This window comes from Rhinopithecus bieti, unplaced genomic scaffold (assembly GCF_001698545.2).
Source record: "Rhinopithecus bieti isolate Rb0 unplaced genomic scaffold, ASM169854v2 scaffold_29928, whole genome shotgun sequence".
Classification (NCBI taxonomy): Eukaryota; Metazoa; Chordata; class Mammalia; order Primates; family Cercopithecidae; genus Rhinopithecus; species Rhinopithecus bieti.
Genome location: NW_016814053.1, coordinates 1930709 through 1943427, shown reverse-complemented (window position 1 = coordinate 1943427; position 12719 = coordinate 1930709). Strand labels below are relative to the sequence as shown.

Here is a 12719-nt window from a genome sequence, read left to right as displayed (position 1 = left end):
CAGAAGTTGGAGACCAGCCTAACCAACATGGCAAAACCCCGTCTCTGCTAAAAATATTTAAAAAATTAGCCTGGCGTGGTGGTGGGCGCCTGTAATCCCAATTACTTGGGAGCCTTAGGCAGGAGAATCGCTTGAACCTGGGAGGCGGAGATTGCAGTGAGCCGAGATCGCGCCATTGCACTCCAGCCTGGGCAACAGAGCGAGACTCTGTCTCGCAAAAAAAAAAAAAAAAAAAAAAAAAAAAAAAAAAAAAAAAAAAAAGAAAGAAAGAAAGAAGAGACTAGCGATTAAATGTTGATGTTGTAAAAGTTGACTCTGGCTGCTGCGTGTTGGTGGATGGGGGGAGTAGAGTGGGAGACCAGTAATAGTGATTGTGATTTTTTGTGGGGCATGTAGACAGTTCTTTTGGGAAGCTTTTCTTAAGGAAAGAAAAGTAGGGCTAGTGAAAGTTTTGTTTATACTTAAAATGTTTTTTAAAAAAATTTTTGGCGTTAGGATCTCACTCTGTTACCAAGGCTGGTTTGCAGTGGCACAATCATAACTCACTGCAGCCTCCACCCTCTTGGGCTCAAGTGATCCTCCCGCCTCAGCCCCCCTCCCCAACTCTTTCTGCCCTCCAGAAGCTGGGACCACAGGCAGCTAATTATTTTCCTATTTTTTGTAGAGACATCGCCCAGGCTGGTCCCGAACCCCTGACCTCAAGTGAACCTCCCTCTTCAGCCCCCCAAAGAGCTGACAGTACAGGTGTAAGCCACTGTGCCTGATCTATACTTCTATTTTGAAATAATTATAGATTCATTGGAAGTTGCAAAAGTAGTACAGGCCAAGCATGGTGACTCAGGCCTGTAATCCCAGTGCTTTGGGAGGCTGAGGCAGGAGGATCACTTGAGCCCAGGAGTTTGAGACCAGCCTGGGCAAAATATGAGATCCCATCTCTACAAAATAAAAAATAAAAATAAACAGTACAAAGAGATCCCATGTACCCTTCACCCCATTTACCCCAATGAAAACGTCTTACATAACTGTAGTACAATATCAAAACCAGGAAATTGATACTGGCAAAATCCATGGACGTTGTTCAGCTTTCATCAGTTTTACATGTATTCGTGTGTGTGTGTGTATGTGTGTGTGTAGTTCTATGCAGTTTAATCATATGTATGAATTTGTGTAACTACCACCTCAATTAAGATATGAAAATGTGTCCAGGCATGGTGGCTCAGGCCTATAATCCCAGCACTTTGGGAGGCCGAGTTGGGAGGATCAGTTGAGCCTGAGTTGGAGACTAGCCTAGGCAACAAAGGGAGACAGCAAAACCCCTGGTCTACACAAAAATTAAAAAATAATTAGCCAGGTGTGGTGGCTGGCTCCTGCAGTCCTGGCCACTTGTGGAGCTGAGGCAGGAGGATCACCTGAGCCCAGGAGGTTGAAGGTGTGGTGACCTGTGGTTACACCACTGCACTGAAGCATGGACAACAGAGCAAGACTCTCTTAAAAAAAAAAAAAAAAAAAAAGGTGGTATAAAAATATTCTGTTGCCACAAGGTTATCTGTTGTGTTACCTATCTCTTTATACTCACACCTTCCTCTCCATTCTTCCTTTGGCAACTGTGAATCTAAATTTTTTTTTTTTTTTTTTACGCAGTCTCGCTCTGTCACCCAGGCTGGAGTGCAATGGCATGATCTCGCCTCTTTGCAACCTCTGTCTCCTGGGTTGAAGTGATTCTCCTGCCTCAGCCTCCTGAGTAGCTGGGATTACAGGCATGTGCCACCATGCCCAGCTAATTTTGTATTTTGAGTAGAGATGGGGTTTCACCGTGTTGGCCAGGCTGGTCTCAAAACTCACCTCAGGTGATCCATCTGCCTCAGCCTCCCAAAGTGTTGGGGTTATAGGCATGAGCCACTGTACCCGGCCTGAAATTTTTTTTATCACCAAATATTTACATAAAACTTTTAGAAAAAGGACAAAATCTTTGGACCTCGAGATGACATCAAAAGCGTGATCTCTAAAAGAAAAAAATGGACAAAATGGACTTCATCAAAATGAAAAACTTTTGCTCTGCGGAAGACTCTGTTAAGAGGATGAAAAAACTACCAAGAGATTGGGAAAAAATACCAGCAACTGCATATCTCCCAAAGGACTATTACTTAAAATACCTAAAGAACTCTCAAAACAAGCCTTTGGAGACTGGCTTTTTTCGCACAGCATAATGTCCTTAAGATCCATCCAAGGTGTCGCCTGTATTGATAGCGGGTTTTTCAAAATTGTTGAATAGAATTCCATGGTATGGATACATCACAATTTGTTTAACCATTTAGCATTGGTTGAAAAACATCTGAGCTGCTTCCAGTTTTTGGCTACTATGAATAAAGCTACTATGAACATTCATGTTCAGGTTTTTGTATGAACATAAGTTTTCATTTCTCTGGAATAAATGCCCAAGAATGCAGTTGCTGAGTCATGTAGTAAGTCCATGTTTAGTTTTTTTTTTTTAAGAAACAGCCATACTCTTTCAGAGTGGCTGTACTATTTTACATTCCCACCAGCTGTGTGTGAGTAATCCAGTTTCCCTTCATTCTCACCAGCATTTGGGGTTATCACTTTTTAAATTTTAGCCATTCTGATAGAGATACAGTGATATCTCATTGTGGTTTTTATTTACATTTCTCTGATGCAGTGGTGTTTGAACAATGCAGTGACTAATGGTATTGAACATCTTTTCATGTGCTTCTTTGCCATCTGTATATCTGTCCTCTTTGATGAAATGTTTGTTCATATCTTTTGCCCACGTTTTTTTTTTTTGGAGAAGGAGTTTCGGTCTTGTTGCCCAGGCTGGAGTCAGTGGCGTGATCTCGGCTCACTGCAACCTCTGCCTGCTGGATTCAAGCGATTCTCCTGCCTCAGCCTCCTGAGCAGCTGGGATTACAGTCATGCACCACCATTCCTGGCTAGTTTTGTATTTTTGGTAGAAATGGGGTTTCTCCATGTTGGCATGGCTGGTCTCAAACTCCCGACCTCAGGTGATCTGCCCGCTGTGGCCTCCCAAAGTACTGGGATTAAAGGCGTGAGCCATCGCGCCTGGCATGCCTATGTTCTAAATAGCTTGTTTCGAGAGTTCTTTCATGTATGAGTCCTTTGGGAGATATGCAGTTGCTAGTATTTTTTTCCCAATCTCTTAGTTTTTTTTTATCCTCTTAACAGAGTCTTTTGCAGAGCAAAAGTTTTACGTTTTAATAAAGTCCATTTTATCTATTTTTTTCTTTTATGGATCATGTTTTTGATGTCAACTCTAAGTCCCAAGATTTTGCCCTATTTTTTCCTGAAAATTTTAAAGTGAATATTTGGTGATATAAAAAATTTCGTGTTAATGTTTTTAACTATAATGGTAGTGTGTGTTTTTAGAGATGCCTTTTAGAAATAACATTGAAATATTTACAGATGAAATAATGTGGTGTTTAAGATTTGCACCAAAATAATATACTACAGGAGGGGATGAAATAGAGTATAGAAGAAGCAAGATTTGCTGTGAGTTGATAATTAGTGAAGCTGGGTGATGTATATATGGGGCTTCATTGAACTATTTTGTCTGACTTTGTGTAAGTATGAACTTTTCCATAAAAAGATTAAGAAAATTATCTGTTAAACCATTCATTGGGGTTAACCTGAGATTAAGTGAGTTGTAGAGAAAGATGTCCGTTTCAGCCTCCATGGTTAGCTTGGCCTGCAACTGCCCTCCAGTATTCATCTATGACTGTTGTTCTGTTCATCTTTCTCCGTAGTGGATGCTTGGAGATTTGTGCTTTAGTTTGTGAAACATATTTCAATGATTTTGTGTCACTGGATAAAACAGTGATTCTTCAGATTTGAGGAGGGGGAGTGAAGGGTGGCACATGTAATTGAAAAAAGCATATTCAGTATGATAGTTTTATGTTTGAAGATAAGAAGAGTTTATTGATGGTTGTAATATAATCTGCAAAACCAATATATTGGCTGGGAATCTGTACCAAGGTAATAATTCTAAGTGGAAGGTCTACCTCCCCAAAAGCTTTTGTGTTATAATTATCAAAAGGCAGCAAGGGGCTAGGTGCAGTGGCTCATGCCTGTATTCCCAGCATTTGGGGAGGCCGAGGCGATTGGATCACCTGAGATCAGGAGTTTGAGACCAGCCTGACCAACATGGTGAAACCTTGTCTCTACTAAAAATACAAAAACTAGCCCAGCATGGTGGTGTTCACCTATAATCTCAGCTACTAGGGAGGCTGAGGCAGGAGAACCGCTTGAACCTGGGAGTGGGAAGTTGCAGTGAGCCGAGATCATGCCACTCCACTCCAGTGTGGGCAACAGAGTGAGACCCTGACTCCAAAATTTTGTTAAACATTTTCAGTATAAACAAAACTTACACTAGCCCCGCTTTTTCTTACCTTAAGAAAAGCTTCCGAAAAGAACTGTCTACATGACTCACAAGAAATCACAATCACTATTACTGGTCTCCCACTCTACTGCCCCCATCCACCAACACACAGCAGCCAAAGTCAACTTTTAGAACATCAACATTCAATCACTAGCCTCCATCTAAAAAAAAAAAAAAAAAAACAAAACCAAAAAACAAAAACAAAAAAACCCAAAAAAACAAAAGGCAACAAGCATGAGAAACATTATGATGGAAGTCAAGACCACCCGTGTAAGTGCCAAGGTTATGCTACCTTTTACAGAAAAGTGAGGCTTGAAGGCAAAGCAAAGTATCATAGTTGAACTTGAAAGTAAGAAACAAAAACAGTATGAAAGTTGTCTCTCTTATATACACACTGCCATGTAATTGATGTAGATATCAACTTGATAAATTAAAAAAATACAGCCAGGTACAGTGGCTTATGCCTGTAATCCCAGCATTTTGGGAGGCCGAGGTGGGCGAATCACGAGGTCAAGAGATCAAGACCATCCTGGCCAACATGGTGAAACCCCGTCTCTACTAAAAATATAAAAATTAGCTGGGCCTGGTGGCACACACCTGTAGTCCCAGCTACTCAGGAGGCTGAGGCAGGAGAATCACTTGAACCCAGGAGCTGGAGGTTGCAATAAGCCGAGATTATGCAACTGCACTCCAACCTGGTGACAGAGCCAGACTCCGTCTCACCAAAAAACAAAACAAAAAAAAACAGTCGGTCAAAACAGTCGGTCCTCGTTTTTGTGGGTTCTGCATCTGCAGATTCAACCAACTATGGATCAGAATATTTGGAAAAAACAATAAAAAATAACACAATTTAAAATACAGTATAACAACTATTCACATAGCATTTACATGGTACTATGTAGTATAAGTAATCCAGAGATGACTTAAAGTATATTGGAGAATGGGTGTAGATTATATGCAAATACTGTGCCATTTCATATAATAGACTTGAACATATGCAGATTTCCCATGGTATCCATGGGAGTCCTGAAACCAATCCCCTGTGGGTATTGAGGGATGACTATATATAAAATACGATTAAGTAATACACATACAAATATCTTAAGTATTTGTAAATGTTTTGAATACCTACCTTAGTGGAAGATTATAGAGGTTTTGAAAAATAAAAAGCCTATCTTAACAATAGTTATTCTTCTGGAATTCTTAAAAGCCAGGATATTTTAGAATCCATAAAACATCTGTTTATTGTGACAGTTGTGTAAAGGGTCAATGGCTGTAAATCAGTGAAGTAACTCTAGTGGAATGTGAATGCTTTATCTACTGAACTTATGTTTTTAAAAACCTGTTTAAAGGCTTGGACTTCCAAATACACTCTGATCATTTAGTAATTTTTTAGTTGACCACTGTAAGCATTTGCCAATAACTAGTATTAATGTAGTGGACCCAGAATCCCATTTTGCTTATGCTGCTCTTTTTATACCCTCTCTTCTTAAATGTGGGTGTCATTCACCATCCTTGACAACCATTTTATCCTATCTAAAGCTGCTGCAGGAGAACCACCTGCTGAGCATCACCTGGAGGTTCTCCCTGTTTAAGTTATGAGGCTTATGCTCTGACCGAGGGAACTTTATCCACTTATGACCCCCAAATTAATTTAAGATGTAGGATTTGATTTATCAAGCTTACATGTTAGTTCCTAGTTGTCTAGGTATCTGTTTCTGGTTCCAGATGTAGCCATAGATGTGGTAACAATTCTAATCAAATTGATGTGCTTTGCTAAGGATTTTGAAATTGAAACTTGGGTCACTTTTCAAAGAAAGGCCCTAATCTCTGAAATTTCCCTCTATCTGCTGTTCCTAGAAGATCCATATTTGTTGACCATCAGGTCAGTGTTAAAGGTAATCTTTTAAGCTTCTAATTGCAGAGTTATATAAATTATACATGCCTGTTCTAAATTTTGTAAATGGTTGTATAATCAGGGTTTGCCATGGCAAAGATTGTGGTTCCTAAGCTCATTTCTGGACCAATTATTGCCCCAAGGTTTATTTTCTCAGAGTTGTTTCCTTCTCAAAGAAAAACATGTAAAAATTCTTGCACACTAAAGTGTTAAAGCTTTAATGTGTTAATGCATTGTCAAGAATACTACATTGGAATTTTAAAAGGATAAGTAGTAGAATCATGAGTATGCTTAACACAAAATATACTCATGCACTGCATAACAACGTTTTGGTCAACCGCAGACTGCATGTACCGTGGTGATACCAAAGATTATAATACCAGTTTTTTTCTGTACCTTTTTTATATTTACACATTTTTAGATGCACAGATACTTACCATTGTGTTACAGTTGCCTTCAATATTCAATATAGTAACCTGCTGTACAGGCTTGCAGTCTAGGAGCAATAGGCTATACCATATAGCCTAGGTGTACAGTAAGCTATATCATCTAGGTTTGTGTAAGTACATTCTGTGATGTTGCACAATGAAATCACCTAGCAATGCATTTCTTAGAACCTATCTCTATGGTTAAGCAATGCATGACTGCAGTCACTTATGTAACCAGCCCGGCTGCTGTGCTATGGAAGTATAGAGCAGATTGGGCAACCAGCTATCCTGCCTGCCAGTAAGCCGTAGTTGATTACCCTGCTGACCAGCGATGTGTATAACTTTTGAGGGTTTTTTTTTAATGCGTATAACTTTTTTTTTTTTTTTTTTTTTTTTTTTTTGAGACAGGGTCTGGCTCTGTCTCTCAGGCTGGAGTGCAGTGGCATGATCTCGGTTCACTGCAACCTCTGCCTCCCAGGTTCAAGCAATTCCCCAGCCTTAGCCTCCCAAGTAGTTGGGATTGCAGGTGCCTGCCACCACACCCAGCTAATTTTTGTATTTTTAGTAAAGATGGGGTTCTACCATGTTGGCCAAGCTGGTCTTGAACTCCTAACCTCAAGTGATCCACCTGCCTTGGCCTCCCAAAGTGCTGGGATTACAGGCATGAGCCGTCACACCCAGCTTTGATTCGTATAACTTTTAAGGGTTTTATTTTATTTTATTTTATTTTATGTTTTAAATACATGTGAAACCAAATAGCACAGGGCCCAATACTTTTTTTTTTTCTTTTTTTTTTTTTGAGATGGTGACTTGCTCTGTCGCCAGGCTGGAGTGCAGTGGTGCGATCTCGGCTCACTGCAGCCTCCGCTTCCCAGGTTCAAGTGATTCTCCTGCCTCAGCCTCCCAAGTAACTGGGACTACAGGCGTGCGCCACCACACCCAGCTAATTTTTGTATTTTTAGTAATGTTGGGGTTTCACCATGTTGGCCAGAATGGTCTCGATCTCTTGACCTCGTGATCCACCAGCCTTGGCCTCCCAAAATGCTGGAATTACAGGCATGAGCCACCACGCCTGGCTGCCCAGTACATTTTAATGATTACAAATTAATAGTTTAATTGTCCATTGATGATGAAAATTATGCATGTGAAGTTTGGCAAGGTCTACTGTAAATATACATTACTTTAAAGATGACTTTCTTTTGAAGCTCGTTTGATATAGTCATTGTTGGTGGCGGAATTGTGGGGCTTGCCTCTGCCAGAGCACTCATCCTGCGACATCCATCACTTTCTATTGGTGTTCTGGAAAAGGAGAAAGATTTAGGTATGTATATAATCTAAGTTGTTCTTTGGGCTTACTTTGGCATCTGCTCATTTTGTCTATTCTGAATCTTTCATGCTGAATGTCAGTGTTAGTATCTTAGTTTGTGTTCTAAAAGCAGAGTGTAGGACAAGGACATGGCTATAGGTTGTTTATTTGAGAGGTTAAAGCACAGTGTGGGACAAAGAGGACATGTTTATAGGTTATTTATTTGAGGTATTATCTGAGGAAACAGGAGTGAGGGGGTGAGAAAAGTAAGACAGGGAAGGAGGAAAAGACATGAGAACACATCAAGATTGCTGTGGTGAGCTTGATTCTACCGGAACCTCTGAGGAGCAGTATAATGTCTCCCAGGATTGTGCTCACGTATCCATCAGCTCCTGTCCCTATTGGTTGAGGATTGCTGCTGGTGATGTTGAGCACCCTGTGCCCTTCTCTAAAAAAGTTAGCAGAGGCCCCAAGGCAGAGTGCAAAGAGACATAATGGGCCCCTGAAGTGTGGTGTGCTGGTAATGAGAGGTAAGTTTGTGCACCAAAGGTGTAGTTGAAATCAAGAGACGGACTGGAGGGATGTGACATGGATACCAGGGATGGCTGTGAGAAGAAGCTACCAGTGATCTGAACAAATTCAGGCAGAATTTTACATGATGTGGTCTCTAACAGCTTCAACTATTAGTTCGTTCTCTTACCTCTTATGTTTTGTATGAATCATGTACTTACTCTTATACCCTGTTTGTCTTGTTCTGTAGCTGTTCACCAGACTGGACATAACAGTGGTGTCATACATAGTGGAATTTATTATAAACCTGAGTCTCTGAAAGCCAAATTATGTGTACAAGGTGCAGCCCTTCTCTATGAATACTGTCAGCAAAAGGGAATTTCCTACAAGCAGTGTGGCAAGGTATGGCATTTTACCAGAGCCTTGACTAATTTCCAACTAGCATTTTCTTAGTGATGTTTAATATTACATTTTTTTTAAATGTGGTATTTTGTTTCTTTGTATCTATGTAATTTTTGAAATCTAATCTTAGGGAATAACTAAAAAAAGATGATGTGACTTTATGTAATTTTCTAAATAAAAGTTTTATTGACATATAATTTATGTACCGTACATTTTGCCCTTTTAAAGTGCACAGATCAGTTTTTAGTATACTCACAGAGCTGAGCAATCATCACCACTATTTAATTTTAGGCTTTTTCATCACCCCAAAAAGAAACCCCATATCCATTAACAGTCACTCCCCATTTCCACCTCCCCTGATGCCCTAGCAACCACTTTCTGTCTTTGTGGATTTGCCTATTCTACACTTTTCATATAAATACTTTCATGTACTATGTGGTCTTTTGTGCTGACTTCTTTCACTTAGCATAATGTTGTCAAAGTTCATCCATGTTATAGCATGAATCAGTACTTCATTCCTTTTGTGGCTGAACAATATTCCATTGTATGGATATACCACATTTTGTTTATTTGTTCATCAGTTGATAGACATGTGGATTGTTTCCACCTTTTGGCTACTATGGATACTGCTGCTATGAACATTCATGTACAAGTTTTTGTGTGAACATATGTTTTCATTTATGTTGGATATATACCTGGGGGTAGAATTGCTGGTTGTCAGGGTAACTCCATGTTTAACATTTTGAGGAACTGCCAAATGGTTTTCCAAAGCTCTGTACTATTTTACATTCCCACCAGTAATTAATAAGGATTCCAATTTTCCATGTTCTTGCCAACATCTATTTTGATTTGTCTTTTTTATTTTAGCCATCCTAGTGGAAGTTTTGATTTGCAGTTCCCTAGTGATAATGATGTTGAGTGTCTTTTATTTCTTCCTTTTTAGAAAACAGTTCTATTTTCTAAATATTAGCCAGATACTGTGGCTAATGCCTGTAATCCTGGCACTTTGGAAGGCCAAGGCTGGAGGATCACTTGAGCCCAAGGGATTGAGACCAGCTCAGGCAACATAGTGAGACCCCATCTCTACAAAACATTTAAAAAGTTAGCCAGGTGCGATGGTGCACACCTGTAGTCCCAGCTACTTGGGAGGCTGAGGTGGGAGGACTGCTTGAACCTGGGAGATCGAGGCTGCAACGATCCGTGATCGTGCCACTGTACTTCAGCCTGGGCGACAGAGCGAGGCCTTGTCTTAAAAAACAAAATTAAAATTATTACTTTATAACTTTATTTCTTATTTAAAAGTTGAGACAGGATCTTTCTTTGTTCCCCAGGCTGGTCTCAAACTCCTGGCTTCAAGCACTCCTCCTGCCTTGGCCTCCTAAAGTGCTGGGATTACAGATGTGAGCCACTGTGCCTGGCCTAAAATTATTTTTTAATTGACAAAAACTGTATATATTTATCATGTACAACATGTTGTTTTGAAGTATGTATACATTGTGGGCCGGGCACAGTGGCTCACGCCTGCCTGCAATCCCAGCACTTTGGGAGGCTGAGGCAGGTGGATCACGTGAGGTCAGGAGTTTGCGACCAGCCTGGCTAACATGGTGAAACCCCATCTGTACTAAAAATATAAAAATTAGCCAGCTGTGGTAGCACACACCTACGATGCCAGCTACTCGGGAGGCTGAAGCACGAGAATTGCTTGACCCTGGGAGACAGAGGTTGCAGTGAGCTGAGATCGCACCACAGAATTCCAGCCTGGGCAACAGAGTGAGACTCTGTCTCAATAAGTATGTGTACATTGTGGAATGGCTAAATCAAGCTCACCAACATATGCATTACCTTCCATACTTATTTTTTTTTTTATGATGCAAAGTCTTAAATCTACTCTCTGAGCAGTCTTCAGAAGTATAGTCAACATTTTGTGTAACAGATATCCTGAACTTATTCCTCTTACTTAACTGAAATTTTGTGTCCTTTAACAAGTGTCTTTCCATACCACCCCTGCCTCCCTGCCGCCCCCAGCCCCTGGTAACCACCATTCCACTCTACCTCTGTGAGTTCAACTTTTTGAGATTCTACATATAAATGAGATCATGCAGCATTTATCTTTCTGTGCTTGGTTTATTTCACCTAAGATAATGTCCTCCAGGTTCATCTCTGTTGTCATTTGTGGCATGGACCATTTGTGACAGTAGAGATGAACATGGAGGATATTATCTTACGTATTTCTCATTATCTTAAAGATTTTCTCCTTTTTTAAGGATGACTGGTATTTTGTTGTTTATCCGCCTAACCCGGCCTCCCACAGTGTTGGGATTACAGGTGTGAGCAACCACGCCTGGCCTGATCATGTGGTTTTTGTCCTTCATCTTGTTGATACGATGTGTCACATTGATTCATTTACATATGTTGAACCATCCTTTGCATCCCTGGGTTAAATCCCACTTGGTCATGATGAATGATCTTTTAAATGTGTTGTTGAATTTAGCTTGCTAATATTTTGTTAAGGATTTTTGTATAGTGTTCATTAGGGATATTGGCCTATAGTTTTCATTTTTTTGATGTGTCTTTGTCTGGTTTTGGTATTGGTAATACCAGCCTCATGGAATGTGTTTGGAAATATTTCCCCCTCTATTTTATGGAATAGTTTGAGTAGGGTTTGGTATTAGTTCTTCTTTAAATGTTTGGTAAAATTTAGCAGTGAAGCCATCAGGTTCTGGGCTTTTCTTTACTGGGAGACTTTTTATTATGGCTTCGATCCTATTGCTTGTTATTGGTTTGTTCAGGTTTTGGATTTCTTCATGGTTCAATCTTGGTAGGTTGTATGTGTCCAGGAATTTATTCATTTCTTCTAAGTTTTCTAATTTATTGGCATATATAGTTGGTCATAGTAGCCTTTAATAATTTTTTGAATTACTGTGGTATTGATTGTAATGTCTTCTTTTTCATCTCTGATTTTATTTATCTGAGTCTTCTCTTTTTCTTAGTCTGACTAAAAGTTTGTCAATTCTGTTTATCTTTTCAAAAAACCAACCTTTCATTAATCTTTTGTATTGTTTTCTTTGTTTCGATTTCATTTAGTTCTGCTCTGATCTTCATTATTTCTTTTCTTCTACTAATTTTGAATTTGGTATGCTCTTGCTTTTCTAGTTTTTTAAGATGCATTGTTAGATTATATGAAGTTCTCCTTTTTTGATGTAGGTGCTTATAGCTATGAACTTTCCTGTTAGTACGGCTTTTGCTGTTTCCCAAAGGTTTTGGTATGTTGTGTTTCTATTTTCATTTGTTTCAACAGATTTTTAAATTTCCGTCTTAATTTCTTCATTGACTCACCGGTCATTTAGGAGCATATTGGTTTTGTTTGCTTGTTTGTTTATTTTTTGAGATAGAGTCTCGCTCTGTCACCCAGGCTGGAATATAGTGGCACTATCACAGATCACTGGAGCCTTGACCTCCCAGGCTCAAACAGTCATCCCACCAGCCGGGTGTGGTGGCTCATGCCCATAATCCCAGCACTTTGGGAGGCTGAGGCAGGGAGGATCACCTGAGTTTGGGAGTTTGAGACCAGCCTGACCAACATGGAGAAACCCCGTCTCTACTAAAAATACAAAATTAGTTGGGTGTGGTGGCACATTCCTGTAATCCCAGCTACTTGGAAGGCTGAGGCAGGATAATTAATTGCTGGAACCTGGGAGGCAGAGGTTACAGTGAGCTGAGATCGTGTCATTGCACTCCAGCCTGGGCAATAAGAGCAAAATCCTGTCT

General features: G+C 40.0%; 1 protein-coding gene across 1 annotated transcript in view; it reads left to right on the top strand.

Moving 5' to 3' along the window:
* Nucleotides 1-12719, top strand: part of L2HGDH (L-2-hydroxyglutarate dehydrogenase) — a 67322-nt gene that overhangs the window by 1485 nt on the left and 53118 nt on the right. The window contains 2 exon segments of the mRNA XM_017849501.1: nucleotides 7939-8054; nucleotides 8800-8951. Coding sequence (XP_017704990.1) covers nucleotides 7939-8054; nucleotides 8800-8951 — 268 coding nt within the window.